This window comes from Sitophilus oryzae, unplaced genomic scaffold (assembly GCF_002938485.1).
Source record: "Sitophilus oryzae breed Bouriz unplaced genomic scaffold, Soryzae_2.0 scaffold_1060_pilon_pilon, whole genome shotgun sequence".
Classification (NCBI taxonomy): Eukaryota; Metazoa; Arthropoda; class Insecta; order Coleoptera; family Curculionidae; genus Sitophilus; species Sitophilus oryzae.
The window spans coordinates 54769-74632 of NW_022145683.1; the positions used below are offsets into that span (position 1 = coordinate 54769).

General features: G+C 30.8%; 1 protein-coding gene across 1 annotated transcript in view; it reads left to right on the forward strand.

The window, feature by feature from the left end:
* Positions 1–19864, forward strand: part of LOC115877216 — a 109771-nt gene that overhangs the window by 13596 nt on the left and 76311 nt on the right. Inside the window, exon 3 of the mRNA XM_030893378.1 lies at positions 15172–15229. Coding sequence (XP_030749238.1) covers positions 15172–15229 — 58 coding nt within the window. The remainder of the gene's footprint in view (positions 1–15171; positions 15230–19864) is intronic.

Here is a 19864-nt window from a genome sequence, read left to right on the forward strand (position 1 = left end):
CTGGTTTTCCTTTTTTTGAAAATAAAACAGAAGCCATTTAATCAACTCTGGCTAAAACCTTTAAAGTTAATGTAATTATTGTTTTTCTTAATTGATACATATTAATGCTTTAAGTTAAAATTGAAAGTGGATGCTTTAATATTAAATTAAAATATTTAGGTTTTAAACTGGTTCAGCTTCCTCAAAGATAAATGCAAATGAAATTCTAATTTAATTGTTCGCTGTGGTAGACACGTTGAATTTACATGTAACGTCATCTCAAGAGACGTACAAAAACTTTAAGTCGTACTTTCCATATTACCATATCAATTTAAGCTATAGAGAGGCAGTCTTTAAAAAAAGCTTATTTTAAGACTAAAAGCTTTCTTTATAAGAGTTGAAGATGATTTTTCTTTTTTCATATATTCTTTCCCATATTCCGCAAGAAAATACACAGTAATAATCAATCTTCATCGACATATTCATATGCATTAGTCTAAGCTTTATCAATATTAGATATCCTAATGGATTTCTCCAATTTTACGTCAACAATGTTGACGAAGTGTCACCTGGACCTGATGCGAAAATCCCCTAAAATCCATTTTAGGTGCTCAACCATTCAGTTTTAAAGGGCGTCTCATTTTTGAGTTTTTACAGGGTTTCTCGTAGGTATACGAGTAGAGATACAAAGATGCGGTTTTCACATCACTATGCTATCTAAAAGATGCACAAGTTCATTTTCAGTGCAGTTTATTAAGATAACTGGTTAAATAAAATAAGTCTTTTAAACTAGGTTAAAATAATTACGTAGTTTCTTACAGTGCGTCTGTTCGTTCTGTAGCTACGGGGTATCCGTGAGAGGGGAAACGATATTCTCTCGATGTTTTTCGTAAAAAATTAGAGGACGCGTCCCATCAATAAAAATTCGACAAATTTGCAAGTAGCCAATAAAATGAGTGGGCGGAGCGATTTGCGGTGACGTACTCGTCAAGTCGACGTATAAAATATATTGCTGTTTATTTAAACTATAAATAATTAAATTAAAATTATAATAAATGTTTTTTGTCCGCATTCCATTCATAGACACAGATCCAGCAGACGCACTTTACTATGTCGATTTATGTTAAATATTAAATAATGGATCTAAATAATGGAATATTACTACTGGATCTGTGTCTATGAAAGGAGTGCGGACAAAAAACATTTAAATAAACAGCATAACAGCAATATATTTTATTCGTCGACTTGACGAGTACGTCACCGCAAATCGCTCCGGCCACTCATTTTATTGGCTACTTGCAAATTTGTCGAATTTTTATTGATAGGACGCGTCGTCTAATTTTTTACGAAAAAACATCGAGAGAATATCGTTTCCCCTCTCACGGATACCCCGTAGCTACAGAACGGACAGACGTACTGTATACTATATTTTTAAAAAGCTTATAACAAGGCAATTAAAATAAGATGTCCCAAATGGATATACGCTTGAGTCATATTTTAAAAATGACAGATACACCGAAAAATTAGTTACGTCACTGGATCACAGATTAGGTATCCTATAAGTATACAGATAAAAATCTTGTCCCTAATTCGTGGTACGAAAGTTGTTTTTTATGACGATGTGCAAACGAGTCAAATTTCCTGTGCGCAAAAATAAACTCGCGTAAAATAACAATAAACAGCGTAATAGAGAGATATCGCTAAACCGAATAGCGTGCATGGACGTTAATAAGGCCAGGTGTTATTTCCTTTACGTGAGGTGGTATTAACTCTCTACATTTATAGTTATCGGATCGGAAAGAATTCTGATCGCGTCGCGTCCGCTATTTAAACTTAACCTAATTTTTGAATTTAAAACTTTGAAATTGTTTTGTTTACTAGGTATTTTAAAACTAAAGAGCTAAAGTGCTTATTTCAAGTGCTTTATTGTTCAACGTCTGCCAGTGGGTTTAAGGCAACAAGCAACAAATTCTCTTAGAAGGGCTAAGTCGTCATCTGCTGTAAACCTAAGACTCTTTATAGGTTCTTTAGTATTGGAAGAGGTGGAATCCATATTTTGGGCCATATATATTTAATTAAAACTAATCCCAGCTACTTAAATATCAAATTACCTAATAAAACTAAAGCAATAATTCAAAACATTTCAAACATAACCTAAAATAAAAGATCTCGCCGGCCGGCTCCGGTTGTCAAATACCAGCACATGCCCATTTAAGCAATTTTTTAAACGTTATCAGACGTTATCAGAGGTTATTTAGAAAGAGCGCTTGGTATAATTGATCCGCAAATTACGTCAGGCGGTAACGTTATTAGCTGGTGCTGCGTTAAAAATTGACTCGCGCATATCCTAACAAAACTGTTCTTGTATCCTAACCATGAAAAGGTACGCGTACATACTGGATGACGCTATTCGGTTTTCTGATATCTCTCTAATAACTGTGCCGGTCAGGCGCTGTGCACAATTTTAGAGGCCATAAGTGGGCGTGCTATGTGCGCAAACTAGTCACCTAACTAGTGCCCGATTCCGAAAATTGGAAAACAATAAAGAAAAACAAAAAATTATAATCTGTATAATCTGTGACTGGATTGTGCATGAAAAAATCTACGGGAACAGTTGCCACTTTTTCGATTTGTTTTATAACTAAAGACAACCAAGAAATGAAGCGGGTTGAAAAATGCAACTTTTTCAATTTTGTCCTATATTTCAGGAAACTAACAAGAACAAATCTCTGTGTAGCATCTTTAGTTTCATAAAAAAGTAGCATAGTAATGTAGTGTTTACATTTTTGTGTATCTGTTGGAGGCAGATGCCGAATTCGGCCTGTCTGAAATAATTAGACATATATATATTATAATTAAATATACCTACCAATATCCACAAAGTTACGCGGAAGAGTTTTGATTGCATTTGTTTTAACTTCTTTGCGGAGGGTGTTAATCTTTTGTTGTTATATTATACCAAAAAAAGATTAACTCCCTCCGCAAAGAAGTTATATAAAGACTATTTATAACCACGAAGTTGCACGCATCTGGCAAATTTAGTATGGACAAATCGCCAATATGTCTAATTATTTCGGACATAGGCCGAATTCGGCATCTGCCTCCAACTGATAAATGAGAAACCTCATAAAACACACTAAAATGGGACAAATTGTACATTAATTCCCAGGTAACTTGTACCGTATGATCGAAAAAAAATGGCGTCCAGTTGGCTGGGAAATGACGATCGATGACATTTCCCATATAAATTTACATATAAAATGACAGCGATCTTCATTTCATAGCCATCGTTGACGCCGTTTTTTCTCGATCATACGGTATTATCTGTTATTTTTTGGATGGCATCTGTCGAAAACTTCCTTGACTTGTTGAGCAGAGTGTACTAGACTAGATAAAGTTATTTATATGTTAATATAATCAATATTTAGATTTTATACAGAGTAATGTATATGTAGAATTAATAGATGTGTGTATGTGTGTGTAAAATAATTGGAAATGTAACTGCTTCTAAGAAATTGTAGAGGTTTATTTCAAAAATACATTTTTTTACGTCAGTGTGTAATTGGCTTAAAAACTTAAACTTCTTATTCAAAGTTTTACATAATAATAATACAGTTTGAACAAAGAAATGATTTCCACTTAACAAATTATTTCAATAGTTGCTCTTGCGTGTAAAACGCTTATTCTCCGCCGGAGCTGCCACCATCGGGGAATATGCTAAACCACTGGTATATACAAATACACGGTTAAAATTGCCAGTATACAAAAAATATATTATTTATTTATTCTAAGTGTTAGAAAGTATAATTTGTGAGAATTCTAAAAATAAAAATAAAAAAGTAAATATTTTGATTAATATCTTCAAAAGGTCTAACTTGTATTATAATTTATTACTCCAGCTAAAAAAAAAATTCCCATATAAATTTCCATATAAAATAACAGGGATCTTCATATCATAACCATCGCTGACGCCGTTTCTTTTTCTTTCATACGGTATATGTCTATTTGATTTTTTGATTATGTAACGAGCACTTTGTTTACTCACTTGTTTCGTCGAACTGCTTGAATCCATTTTTACCTTTGTTCAAATCGGTGTGAGAAACTATGAAGCTAAATGTTGTTACGAGAGAAAAGTTGGGAAAGTTGAGTTATTGAATGTTATTGCACACAACAACGCCCTAATTGCGCTCTCCTTTACGCGTTAACATTTACCCCAAAGGTAATAAAACTGAATATCTAGCAACAAAATTTCAATAAAAACTGTTTTAATTAACTTATTATTAAATAAAGTATGTTTATTTGTAAACAAACTGGGATAAAAATGTTATTGTTTACTACACTTCATGCAGCCAGTCAACCGACAAAAAATTATAAATATAGCTAAGCATATACTGGGTGTTGCAATTTCTATGTTAGGCAGTATATTATGTAGGTCGCAATGTCGGGCTGCAATGAGAGGTTAAAAAAAATATTGTTAATAACCCACATAACAATAACAGTTCATTTACCTCATACATACAAAACTGAACAAAACAAATAAACGAAATCGGAAATCATAAACCTACAAAATCTAGAATTTTCTAACAATCTCAAAATCCAAATAACCATATCGATATCTTAAAACTGGATCAAACTTATAGTAGATTCTTTGCAACGCGTTTCCAAACTTTACGTTCCTTCCTTTATGAATTGTCAAATAAAAGTGGAAGATACTCGAAATATCACAGGCGATGTTAGGAATCGGCGGAGAAAAATAAGATGAAGGAAAAATCAGGAAAATAACATTTGACCCAAATAAATTTTATTGGAATAACACATAATATGTATGGTAGTAAACGACATAAACATAAATAAAAAAGATTGAAGTATACTAAAAGTTACGTTTAATAAAAATAAAAACATGAGAATAAAAACAATGTCACATCAGTAGGTGTAACAGATAGTAGTGCGGAGATATTGAGATTTAATCTAAGCCATCAGCAGAATAACAGGGGAAAAACCTTGCACCCTGTTCTGTTAAGTACCCCCATAATACATGAACCTTTCTTCATGAATTTCATGAATTTAGTGCGTGAACAAACTCAAGGGGGCGCAAAAGGTGCCCTGTTCGGCTGTTCGAAATATGGTGGCTCAGGTGGCTGCGTCGCTGATATTACACCAATCCGGTATGTTTCTTAGCCAGGAATGTTGTTTGCTTCCTAGGCCTCGCCGTCCCTCTATTTCTCCTTGCATAATTAGTTTAGAATGTAATATGTGTCTCCTCTAAAGACATGGCCGAGGTAGGAAACTTTTCTTTCTTTAACTATGGTAAGTATTTCTCGTTCATAGCCTGCAGTTCTTAAAACTTTTTGTTGGTGGCATGTGCGGTCCATGACACGTAGGAGTCTCCGAAGAGTCCACATTTCGAAAGTCTCAGTGCGGTTCAGGGTTCTAGCCTTGAGAGACCACGTTTCTGCGCCGTATAGTAAGATGCAAGAACGATAGGATTGCTCATCCTCATAAGACGTACGTTCGCCTCTTCCCGCGCTTCAGCTGACAGTTGTGACGTCATTGTAGTCCTTGTCATGATAGTGTGTATTATTCGTTGCCTATGGTAAACTTATAAAAATAACAGCTGAGAAATGTTGAGTTAATTATTTTGTCAATTTTAAATGTGAAAAAAGTGTTTTAAAAGTTTTTAGAGCTATAATATATATATATATATATATATATATATATATATATATATATATATATATATATATATATATATATATATATATATATATATATATATATATATATATATATATATATATATATATATATATATATATATATATATATATATATATATATATATATTATAGCTCTAAAAACTTTTAAAACACTTTTTTCATACATACAGGGTGCAAGGTTTCTCCCCTGTTATTCTGCTGATGGCTTAGATTAAATCTCAATATCTCCGCACTACTATCTGTTACACCTACTGACGTGACATTGTTTTTATTCTCATGTTTTTATTTTTTTTAAACGTAACTTTTAGTATACTTCAATCTTTTTTATTTATGTTTATGTCGTTTACTACCATACATATTATGTGTTATTCCAATAAAATTTATTTGGGTCAAATGTTATTTTCCTGATTTTTCAGGAACGTATTTATATATATATATATATATATATATATATATATATATATATATATATATATATATATATATATATATATATATATATATATATATATATATATATATATATATATATATATATATATATATATATATATATATATAAATACGTTCATTTTGTATTGTGGATTGTGACAAAGTGCTTACTAAGTGCCTACGATATTGTTTATTAATTATTTTAAAGCAAAATATGGAAGTACTCTAAAAAGAATGCCTGCAAAAGGTGATGCTGGGTACTGCTGTTCTTAAAAATGCATTATCCGACTATTTAATACGATTTATACAGTTAATTTTCTATACTGCATACATAGAAGGTGTTTAAATAAATAAACTAAATAATGAACGTTTTGCATCCGGCAACCAATAATGCACGTGTATGTATTATTGACTAATAAACATGACAAGGACTACATTGACGTCACAAAGCGAGGAGTTTTCGCATGGACCTGCCAGACACTTTTGGCTGAATGAGCAGTCCTATTAGGTTAACTGTTCTTGAGTAAGATGGGCCATATGTAGGATTTTACTACCTGTAGTGCTAGCGGGAGACTGCGTGCTAATAGGAACTTTTTAAGTTTGAAAAATGTTGTTTTTGGACAATTCGTTCAAGTTTAACTTCTTCATCGCCGTCCCATCGTTTATTGATCATGGCACCTAGATATTTAAATCGTTGTACTCGCTCTAATGTTTCCATCAACCGTCAATGCGGTGTTGATTATAGCCAGGCGTCCTTTTACCATAAGTTTGGTCTTGGTAGCGTTGATTTTAAGACCGAAACGATTTCCCATGTCCTATTATTTGCTGGAGAACTAAAATGGATAATCCCGATAACCCCCCGAAATAAATTATACTTTTCCAAATTTCCATATCGCTTTAGAGAAAATTAGAAAAAACAAGAAAATATGTTTGAATTTTTTCCTGTATTTTTGAAGTTCTAAAAATAAAAAGGCGTTTCTACGATAATATAATTTCGATTTCGTTCTTTGATAGATGGTTATTATAAATTTTGATTAACGTCACATTTTTGCTGTTGTTAAAGTATCATATTTTCTGATAATTACTATCACCTTTTCCATAGAATTGAACTAAATAAATTTTGTCTTTCTTTAACATTTTAAAACAGCAAAAAGTTTTTTTTTAGTGAAATTAATGGATTTGTATGAACGTCTTCTGTTTTTTTTCTGTCGTCTTCTGTTGAAATCTTACCTGAGAAAAAAAACAGAGTATATTAAAGAACCAGCTTTCTTAAAATTCTCGTTTTCCCGACGTTGCTAGCTCTTAGGCTGAGGAGACACGAGGTGGCGCGGCGTACAGTGTTGCATCAGATAGGGAATAAAGGACAAAAATAGTATTGTTCTTAATAATTGAAAACAAATGAGTTATTTATGTTAAACTTATTTATAAATACATAAATATTTATTTTTTTAACTCTATACTGCTTGGTATTTGTTTTAATACAGGGTGTTCAATTAGTCCTAGTAAAAATATATTCTAAAACATGAAACCGAAGCGGGTATAAGCAGCTAGGAACAAAGTGCCGACGCGCGACGCCGCCGCCGCTTATTAGCCGCCTCGTGTGTCCTCAGCCTTATACTATTATATTTTTTATTAAGGTTAGATTAAATTTGTCAAAAAAGTGTCAAAACGTCCGTTATCATACGATCTTTCTCTGTAAAAAATTTACGGATAAAAAGTGGCGCGAAAATGCTATGCTATCAGAGAGCAGTCGGACCATAGTATTGTTACGTTTTTCGTCGGTTCCGTGTGGATAGAAAGTCACAATTTATTTACACTAAGTAACAAACAATAACGATTAAAAGACTTAAAGAACTATATACAAACTATATATATATATATATATATATATATATATATATATATATATATATATATATATATATATATATATATCTATTTATCTAGAAAGAATTTATTTTTGAATTTAGCACGACAACTGTACTCGTCCATTTATTTCTGTCCTCTTCAGGCTCCAGCCGTGCGTTTTTATACCCACAGCTAAAGAGTTCTCGAATAATCCATAGATCATTAGGTACATAGAGAAGGTTTCGAATGTACTACTCCATTCCAGTGGAGCTCGATTGTTCTCGAACGTTCGAATGAATCATTACGGTTTCTATTCTTTAATGCTATATTAAGGTCATATGGGGCGGGACATTTTAGCTAGTTAGGTTATGCCGAGTCCACACGGGTCCGCAACAGTATCAACGGACAACGGATGCATGAAAATCAAGCTTTAAGCGTGACATAAGGAAATGGGAGAGTCACAAAGTTGCAAACGAATCACCTGGACATTCTCCAGCGTGGTTATTTTTTTTATTTTGAAGGAAACCATTCAAGAATCACGGGCATAACATAATCTACCAATTTCCCTAAGCCGCAGTGTCTAAAATAACATTCTGTCAGTAAAAATAAAGAGAATGGAAGTCCGAATTTCTTTTAGTGGTAAATTCCCCTCAAAAATAGAACTAACCCGAAACATTTAAACGCGAAAAATAAGCGAGCATGAAGGACGACAGCTTTCCCTTAATTGAGAGTCTTCGTTTTAGAGTCCTCCTTGCCCCCAATCCCTCTTAAATCACCCCCCGCCCCCCGCTAGAGGGACTCCTAAGAAGATTCGCTTCACGTTCCCAGCTCGGATAACGAACGTCTTTAGTATCTTGAACTTGATTAAGAGGGAGAGACCCGTAGTGTAGTCTCTTGCCCTCTTATTTCGGATAGTTTTTGCATTTTTTGTATACGCTCTCTGCTTGCTCAGTCGGAACGACGAGCTTTTTGTTTTAAAAGGAGTTTATTTAACTAAAGAATCAAGATAATGCATTTAAATACAATGAAATAAAATATCCTTTAGATTGGCATTGTTTATAATTTTAAAATTTACTCTTTTTCTTTCTCTCTCTCCTAGCCCAGTGGTTATCTTTTGGTAATCTTGTGTAAGAATTCAAAAATAATATAAAAAAAATAAATGAATTTTAAAAAAATTATATTTAAAGTATTTCAAAATCTGTATCTTGTTTATCGTTGAAAGAGCCATATGTAATAAAAACAGAAATATTTGCGAAACTGTTAAAAATTTTGAAGTATTTTAAATTCCAAGAATATTGAACGTTGAATTTTGAACACCCTATATGGTTTAAGATTACGATATTTATAGCAAAGTAAGTACAAACAAACAATAGTAAATATTAGTATAGTTTTGATTTCAGAACATTTCTTGTATTTTGAATAATTAAAAAAAACGCTGGAAACACTTCATTTTTTTTATTTATTTATTAGAAATTATCGAAACATATTTAATAATATCTTAGGATTATGTAAAGTGATCAGAAAGGAAACCAAAAATGTAATAATATACAGGGTGTTCTATTTACAAAAAATCATCCCTATCCACTCACACATTTTTGAGGCACCTTGTAAAAGTTAAAATATTTTCCTGAAATACATGCTAACCTAACAGATACTTTAGGTTGGCACTTATTCAAAAACCCTAAGTTTTTTATTGAAGGAGCTACAGACGCCCGACGCACTGTTGCCGGCCCCAAATATTAGGAACGATTTTGAACCAGAGCAACCCTTATTTGCGACAACTTTTTGATAGGCATCCCTATAACACCATGCACAGAATAAAAATAACCTTAATTTGAAATATAAATGATCAAAAAAAATTATGAACTTAATGTCCTCTCCAAAATTAGTTATTATTATTAATTAAACATAGTTGCGGAAATTTTTTTGATTGGCACCCTGTTAAAAGTGTATTCCCTTATTCATAAATATATGTAAAAATTAAGTTTTAATTAAAAATATAATGAGCGTAATAATCCTGCCGTCGGATATTACTATTATAACTAAGATTATAACATAATAGCACACAGTGAAATCTAATATTAAAAAAAATAAATATGAGGTTTTTATAAATTCTAGATTGCCCAACTGAAACCTTAGCTATACCACTCTGTATTTGTACAAATCGTAAGGTATTACGACTATAATAACAATTTTCCCAATTGTGACTTTCGAAGTACAACAATTTACTGCACCCACGCGCAAGAAAAGCTATTGCTCGCAATCTAGAGCTATTTTTCGGACGTATAAAGTTCGAGGATATAAAATGGCGAGAAAATGTAAGCCTTCTCGAGGATGCCATTCACGTTTCCTGCCGGGATTACAAAATGGCATGCCACAAAACTGGATTCTGAAGCACCGACAACTTTCTATAGACAGATAGATAAAAAGATAGATGGATAGAAACATATATAAATAGGTAAGCTTTCATTTAGCTCAATAAAATTACAGTCACATACTTAAAATGAATGGAGAATAATATAAATAGAAAACAAAGTTACCCAAGATATACAAACCAGTTACATTAACAAGATTACCTAATGATAATAGCATCCTTGTTTTAAAAATGATTGAGTTTCTTCCCTATGTACTTCATGCTAATTAAATTCTTCTGTTGATATCTGGTAGTAGAGATCTTGAGCTGTGTATTAGTTGTATAAGTACCTATACATTGAGATGTCCCGCCGATAAATAAAATAAATAAATAAATGTCTTTATTGTCAAAAAAATTTACAATTTGTAGACAAAGGTAAAGTAAACAAACAAAGTAAACAAACAAACAAACAAAAGAGAACACAAAACATTATACAAATAACATTGTCAGTCGTTTAAAATAAACATTTATAAATGTTTACAATGTCAAAGAATAAAAAAATAAAATAAGATTCAAAAATATTTAGTAAGTTTATAGTAAATATCAATGACCTCTAGATAAATTTATTTCGATGGCATTGGTAAATATAGTAATGCAAACATTAGACCAGTGTTTACAAGATCAAATTCGATTATCAAAATATAAGTCATTTACGGCATAGAAAGCCTTGTCTAGTAAATAAGATTTCAATGCTTTGCGAAATGAAGAAAATGATGTTATGGATTTGATTTCAAATGATAGGTGATTGTGCATTTTTTTCGAGTTGTATAATATTGAACTTTTAACTAACTCTGAGCTTGGGGTAGGTAGATAAAGGATCTTGCTCAGCGTTCCTGAGTGGATAAGTGTGTGACAAAACTTTCAAGATTTTGTCCGTTATCATGGTAGTGTGGCCTTTATATAATTTTTATAATTAAAATAATTTCTTGAGCGGTAGGCAGAACTTGGATTAATGAGAGCACCGTCTTTTCAGAGCGTAAATATAGTTTATCGTTTATATACAAAAAAACAAAATATAGCCAGCTAAAAATAGAAATTCAGGCATCGCACTTTTATGGTAAGGGTTCTTTCTAAATTCAGTTACTATAAACTCTATTGCCACTTACCTTATTACGTCAACATCCGTCAGCATTTCATCAACAACAAGAACCTGTCGAAGACTTCATTGATCCCCTTGTAGATCTGCCGCTTCGGTCTTGGACTTATTCTTTAGATTAAACCACTCGACCGGTTATCACAGTGTTCTTTTAGATAGTTTAATATTTTAGAGAAAAGGTGAGATTCAAAATTAAAATGCCGATTTTTCACAACACCTAACTATATTTAATATAAAGAAAATAAATAAATAAAAATAAAGAAAAAGATTTAACAAGACATTTATAATTAACGAAATATAAACAAAAGGAAAGAAATTTAATCAAAAATAATTAAAGAATGATATTAAAATTCAGAAGTGATAAAGTTAAAAATACAAAATATTCTTCTTATTAGTCTAATCTAAATTATCTAAAATTAGCATACAATTCAAATCTCTCTTAGATATTTCGTTGCTAGAAAATTAATATATCAAAAAAAATATTAACTGAACAATTGGATTTAAATTAGAATTTAATAAAAAGAACAATTGTAAAATAATCATTTGTGTGATGATATCTAACTTTTACTAAAGCCTTTAGAACAAACAGAAAGTCTTAAATCGTTAATAAAAAAATATTAAAGAAAATCTAAAACAACAAATTAAAAATCTTTATACATGAAATGTTTAAAATTTCCTAACTTGAGAATTGAATATTTAAGAAAATCTTTAAATCGAAAACTTACTAAAATTATTAAAAAAAAACCACTGGATAATATAAGATCTACACGGAGAAAATTCGACCGTCTAATTTAAAAGTCAGTACCGAACTGATCCAAAAATCTATTTTCCTAAACCTCGAAATATTTAAAATGGGCGGGTAAAAAAAATAGGGAACCACCAAAAGCCGAGCCATTCTCAAATCCTCTTCGGGTTCGCTTTTCAGGAACCGTCTGATTGGTCTGAGAAAACCTCAACTACCCTGTCGTTCCCGGTCTAGTTGGCTTTACTTGTCACAGATGTCGTTACTATGACCATTTCTACGTTATTTTTCAAATTATTACTAATATCCGTGTAAATATTATAATTACCGTAAACACAATTACACATGATTAAAACTAACCTAACTAAAGTATATTTTAAGGTCTGTCCTTAAAAAACCAAAACAAATTATATTTATAATTTGATTTCATTAGGTTTCGCTGTTTCATCTTATATGTTTATATATTTCACATAATTTTGGATATTTTGGATAAAAAAAAGGAGGACAGTCCTTAATTTTCAGAATATCATTACGTGAACTTTACTTTAATATTTAAATTAACAATTATACTTGTTTTTATCCAAAATCTGTTTGTATTGGCCCGTGGGAGGTCTATCGTGAGAAGAGTGTCGTATTAGAGTTTTATTGCTTTCTAGGGGTTTTGCTTATATAATCTCGAAGTTAAAATTTAGGGTTTTACAGCTTTAATGATTGATGCTAGTTCAAAGCAAGTATGTTTCAAAGCAAGTTCAGCTGTTTCAAAGCAAGTATTATATTAATTTATGGACGTGGGATTTTAAACCTAACAGAAAAATATTTAGTTTTTCCCAGAGAAACGGGTCCTTCATTCTAAACAGTTTTTACGATCTTCTGAAAAAATACCAATTTAAGGGCGGAAACACATGACAAAGTTTTAACAAGCTTGGGTTGTTGTCTGCTCCAAAATATTCCATTACAAGTGTGAGATGGCCTTTCTTGAGAAGCTGATACATGCTTACGTATTAGGCAAACGGATTCAAATATAAATAAGGAAGAGTTAATATTTTTATTTTTTTAAAAAGTCCTGGCAACGAGTTCTGCTGTTTAGTCCCAGTGAATATCGAACAGCTTTCTTCTGGATATTGAAAATGCGGTCAAATTGAGTCGCACAACACGTACCCCAGAATAGAAGGGCATATCTGAGGTGCGACTCAAAAAGTGCATAATAAACAGTCCTAGCCACTGACAAGTTAAGCTCCTTAGAAACAGATCTTAATGCAAAACAGGCAGATCTTATTTTTTTCGACAAAGCGTCGATATGCATGTCCCATTTCAGAGAATTGTCTACAAAAAGCCCTAAGAATTTTATAGATTTTACGACGTTAATGGTGGTATTGTTAAGTACAAAAGGCTGCAGCGAGTTTTTATACGACAAAGCTTTATGTTAAGACTAAGGAGGTTCGAATCGCATCAAGATTTAATGGTGATTAAGTCATTGCCGTGACGTCCTTGTTGCTCCAAGTGAAGCTAGTGTCGTCCGCAAAAAAACATATTTTACCACTGATGTTTACGTTAGCAATGTCGTTAATAAAAAGAAGAAACAAAATAGGGCCTAGTACTGAGCCTTGTGGTACTCCACATTATATTGGCTTGCTAGACGACCAATGTGGTATCCACCCTCACAAGTTGACTTCTGTTGCTCAGATACGACTTAAACCATTCGAGAGATGTTCCCCTGGACCCATAGTGCTGCAGTTTATTAATTAGGTTCTTATGATTTACACAGTCGAACGCCTTAGAAAAATCACAGAAAATTGTTGCTGTAGAATGATGGTTATTTAGGTTGGAGTAAACTGCACGTTATTTGTGGATTTGTTGCTTAGAAATTCAAATTGATGTTCAGTAAGTATTTTGTACTTAAACAGAAAAGATACCAGCCTTCTTTTAACCAACTTTTCTATGATCTTAGATAGCGTTGGAAGGAATACAATTGGGCGATAGTTAGAAGCTTGATCTTTGTCTCCTTTCTGCAGGGGAATGATTATTGCCGTCTTAAGACATTTTGGGAAAATACAATTTTGGAATGACATGTTCATTAAAGTAGTTAGGTGATTATTTAAAAACAAATATATTTCTTTAAATTCAATAGATTCAGTTTTCAGACCATCTGTACACATAAATAATTATTTATCTTTTAAATATTTTTACACAAACTAGGGAGAGAGTAATCAGACAATGAACGGAGATGCTAGGTGTTAGGTAATAGCTTTTAGAGTATCGTTTGAGACGCATTGACGTTATTTTGGTTTCTAAGTTTTTGGTTATTGTGACAAAGAATGTTATTAAAGGTAGAGTTAATGTTTCCTCATTATTTAACTAATGCAAGCTAAAGAATATATCTTATTTTCTTGTTGTAATATTCTACGCTAAATATGTTCCTGGTTTATTTGATCTGACAAAGATATCATACAACATATGTACGTAATTAATGGAATCGATTATGCTGTGAATAATTTCAGTTTAAAAGTAACCTACATACAATCGTATACTGTGTTTCGACCGTGATTGGGCCATATAACGCAAGCAACAAAATTAAGAAATAAAATACTTTAGCGCGTTTGATTTACATAACATATACTCTCCTCAAATTTCCCTAATATTGCTTCTGTCGAACGCATCCGAGGTCAACCATTTCTGTCAACCAGTTCACTGTACATTACTTTAGTTTTTGCTAAATTCACTTTGAGACCTAATTTATTGTTGGCTGTATGTTTTTTTCTGTATGTATATGGTTCTAAATTCGACTCTACCATTAGCAACACACGAAAAAGCTTCTGCTGTTATTTAAAATAAAGTTTCTGTTCGCATTTCAAACTGCTAGAAAGCTATTTAACAGATTTATTCCAAAAACAGACCATATAAATCGGTCTAAAACATATTTTCATGAAGTTTTATTTTTTTTCAGAAATATATCAGCGAGGGCACTATAGTGAGAGACTGCGTTCCTAGATGTACAGAAAAAGGTGAGCTATAATAAATGTAATACCTATTTAGATATATTAATTATCTATACAAAATGTTTATGATAAGCAGTGGTGGGTGTCAATACTATTGTATTAATATTTTTATGTATCTACATTTTTTAATATTAATTTAATGCGTATTAGTAAACAAAAAATAAATAGATATCCCCATAATACAATAGATAAAATTTTTCTATTAAATTTGCACTAAATATTTTATGGTGGAACGATGGATGCCCTTGATGACAAAATGGCTTCTGGCTATACAAGATTATATTATAAGCCATTATTTTCTAATTGTCGTTTGCTAATGGAATAGCGTTGTAACCAAGATGATAAAATGTTGCCGATAATAAACCTTCTTAATATCTTCTAACCTTTTATCTCACAAAAACTTAGTTATATTATTTAGATGTCCTTGAAGTATGTGTTTAATTTATTACGAGCAAAGTAGATATATTTGATATACAGGGTACCCAGGCGGAGCGTGCATTAGAAGCTTTAAGAGAACCACAATATCTAGATCAGAGATTTGCACATGATTGTTTCACAATGAGATCTATCGATTAAAAATATTTTCAATATGGCGGCACTGCCGGTAATACCGGAAGTTGACAACGACTTTCTTATTTTTTAAATGATCTATAAAAATTTTATGAATTTTGATATCAAACAGTGTATATCTAACATTAACCCTTTTGGAGAAGCAAAAAATATTAAAAATTTTTGAAGGAAAAAAACTGCCTGTCAAAAATTGTATAGCCTAAATGTCAGATTTAGTGACCTTTACCACAGCCACTGCGACATAAAGAGAACATGTTGCTATTTATTTTAAAAATTAAATTGTTTGAATGTAATCTAATATTAACCGTAGCATAGAAGCATTAACCTCCTTATAGAAGGGGAGGGGTTAAAAATTATTATAAATTATTTGTTTAAAATGGAAGCCCACTTTTATTATTTCACTGGGTGATAAGGTTTTTTAATTCGTTACTTTGATTATACATGTTCCTATACCTTAAAATAAATCGTTTAAAAAAAATAAAAAAAAAAAAAGTTTTTAAATTATTTTAAGATCAGGTTTAAAGCGTATATTTCTTCTGGTTTTAACCAGTAGCCCTATGACTGTAAACGTCAAGCGATGTAAACTATATCTGGCCATGTCATATTGCCGTATCACCAAAATACGAGATATATTTTATAAATATCTACACTTTATAAAGTATTAGCAACAGTATTTATAATAAAGGAAATAAACTGTTCGATAATTTTTGGACACTTAATGTCAAAGAAAGCTAGATAAAATCAAGAAAAAATGCAATTTTAAAAACTAAATCTTAAATAAAAAAAAAAAAAAACGATTTATTTTAGGCAGTATAGGAACATGTATAATGAAAAATTGACAAATTAAAAAACCTTTCAATAAAAGTGGGTTTTCCCACCGAAAATTATTTAGCATTAATTTTTAATCTCTCTCAATTCCATGACAGCTACGGGCCAATATTATGTATATTCAATTTTAAGTTTCTGAAATGACACATACCTTCTCTATATATGACAGTGGCTGTGATAATCATTAATTTTGCGGTTAAGCAACGTTTAAGCTACACCAATTTTTTTGACATGCTGTTTTTTTCCTCCAAAAATTTTAAATATTTTTTTTCTCAAAAACGGTTAATGTTAGGTATACACCACACGGGTTGTTCACCACATACGACACGGAGTATTGTAGCTAAACGATTAGATTTTTACAAATTGTAAGTTTTGGGTTCATTGAAGGAATATTAGAGCTACAATTTAAAAATATTTTTACAAGATACAGCAGCGAAAATATCAAAAGTTTTTTTTTTTTTTTTTATTGTTAATAATAATGTAATTAACTTTTCGTTTAGGCATTCATAATACAAGTACATACTTATATCGTTTTTGAAGAAGCTTTACCTCCAGGAATCGCAGCAGAAATTCAAGGTCAATGCATCACCAAATATTTAACGAAATGATTGATCGTTGTAGTAATTTGGAAACAGGAAGTGACCAAAAAAAAAAATATTTTAAATAATATTGTTATCCTATAATAACTTCTTTTAATTTAAATTGAACAAAAATAAAAAAAAAAAAAAAAAAAAAAAAATTGTCTATCAAATTCTGTATTCATACCATTTTTACCTATCCCTTCAAGTTTTCGTAGAAAAATGCATTTTCTTATAATTTAGACCTCATTTATCAATATATCCATGGAATATTGACATTTTAGATTGTTTTTAAAGCAACAAATGCACAGAATAATATTATCGCTTTTTAGCAAAACGATAATATTACTAGCCCATTTTTGTATGCAAAAAGAAAAACTATTAAATCTCTTTATAAAAGAGTATACTTCATTCATTAAATATAACACCATTATTTCCGGCCATATACTAATTAATGACATACTTAATTGTGTTCGTTAATAAATTAAGCCATAAATAAATGTGGATTTTTGAGTCAGAAATCAATATAATAATAAGTTATCAAATTAAAGTCTTTGTTGTTATAAATAAGCAATAATTAAAAAAATTAAATATCATTTTAAGGTGTTACTTTTTATCACACTGTCTAATGCCCATACAAAAATCAGTTTTTTTTTTTATTTGGAGCAATTATTATTTTTTTAAAAAAATCATACTTTGATTTAACCTTGAAATACAATCATATTAACTGGGCCTCTTTAACAAATATTTAAACAGTTTTTTTTTTATTTTTAATGAAATAAATCTTAAATTATATCGACAATATAGTATCTGTACTCTTTTAAAAATTTGGTACATCTTTAAAAAATAATCTAAAATGTCAATAGTCCATGGGTATATTGATAAATAAGTTCTTAAATTATGAAGGAAGAAAAATGCATTTCTACGGAAACTTAAAGAAATAGGTAAAAAATGGTATAATATAATTTGATAGACAATTAAATTGTGGATCTGATTCTCGTAAAAAAAATATACAGGGTGTTCCGTTTAATTAAACAAGTTATTGCCGTTTGAAGCTAATAATTATTTAAAATAAATTTTTAGACACTCTGTATAAGGTAGTATTATTTTTATTATTGCAACACAATAACTGATCAGTAAATAAACTTCAGTAAATATTTAGTGTTAAAAACTTTGATACCCTTTGGAGAAATGAAGCCTTAAATTTTTACTGCAATTTCACAAAATTGAAAATATTTCAAAACGGTAAGGTTTAAGTATAATAAATCTTAATCAAATTTCATCTTTATTTTAATCGTAGAAACTAAAATGTAATAATATATGGTGTTCCATTAAAAAAAAAAATACAACTTTTGATATTTTTTACTTATTTGGGACACTCTTGTATCTTGTAAAATTATTTTTAAATTGTAAAATTTAATAGCGTCCTTCATCGAACCCAAACTTTACAATTTGTAAAAATATCATCGTTTAGCTACAACACTTCGTGTCGTATGTGGTGAACAACCCTGTATAGTGTTTGGATATAAAATTCATAAAATCTTACAGAGAATTAGTGGGGCAATAAAAAAGAAGTTATGTAATAAAAAATGAAGGTACCCATTTAAAATAAGAAAGTTGTCGTCAACTTCCGGTATTTCCGTAAGTGTCGCCATATTAAAAATATTTTAAATCGATAACCTCATTGTAAAACAATGATGTGCAAAAAATCTCAAAAAGAGCTTCCCAAAAAATGCTTATTTCGAATATATCTGTTGAATTAGTAATGAGTTACAATAAAGACCTTATGATTTTGTCTGGGGTAGACTCCTTTCCGCCTACATTATATGCACGCCCCTGTTCTCAAGCACGCCTCAAAATCTTGTTAAGTTCTCTGAAAGTTCGTTAGAACAATATCCGTAACGATCGATCTTTGTCACGTTGTTGAGGACGTGACGACATCAACCGGTCAAGATGACCATACCATTCTGGTCAAGTCGCATAAACATCCATTTCCTCCAATGCTCGACTATTCCTGAAGTCGTTAAAAGTTTTTACGTTCTGGAAATTACATCAATTTTAGTTTTTTTTTTCAAAAATCCATATTCTTGTTGTTACGTAACTAACTACTCAAAACAATTATCGCATATTTGAATAAATGTAATTATTACATATTTCTAAATGAAGCATGCTTTTTTCTGCCTTTCTCTTGTGAGTTAGTTAGGTTAGATTAGGATAATGTTTTAGGTTAGGTTAGTTAGGTTAGGATAGTTTAGGTTAGGTTAGGATAGTTTAGGTTAGGTTAGGATAGTTTTTTAGGATAATTAGGGTACGCACTGACATGTAATTTTTTGTCGGCTGAATATTTAGTTGCATATTGGTAACCATTATATCCTTATGGAACCGCTCGCATGCAAATTCAACAGTCGGCCGATCGACTTTATCAGTATATATTGTTTTCACTTTTGTTTCCATATTTTCACGTATTGTTTCCATATTATTTAAATTCGTAAATCATGAATTCAAAGTGTCTTTGTTTTTTCAAATTAATATTTTTTAAAATATGCGTGATAATTGCTTTGAGTAGTTTATTTTCTAATTCGTTAATGAAATTATAAATTTTGATAAAACATTAAATTTCACTAAATTTATTAACGAACAATACGTAAATCGAACGAAGTAACAG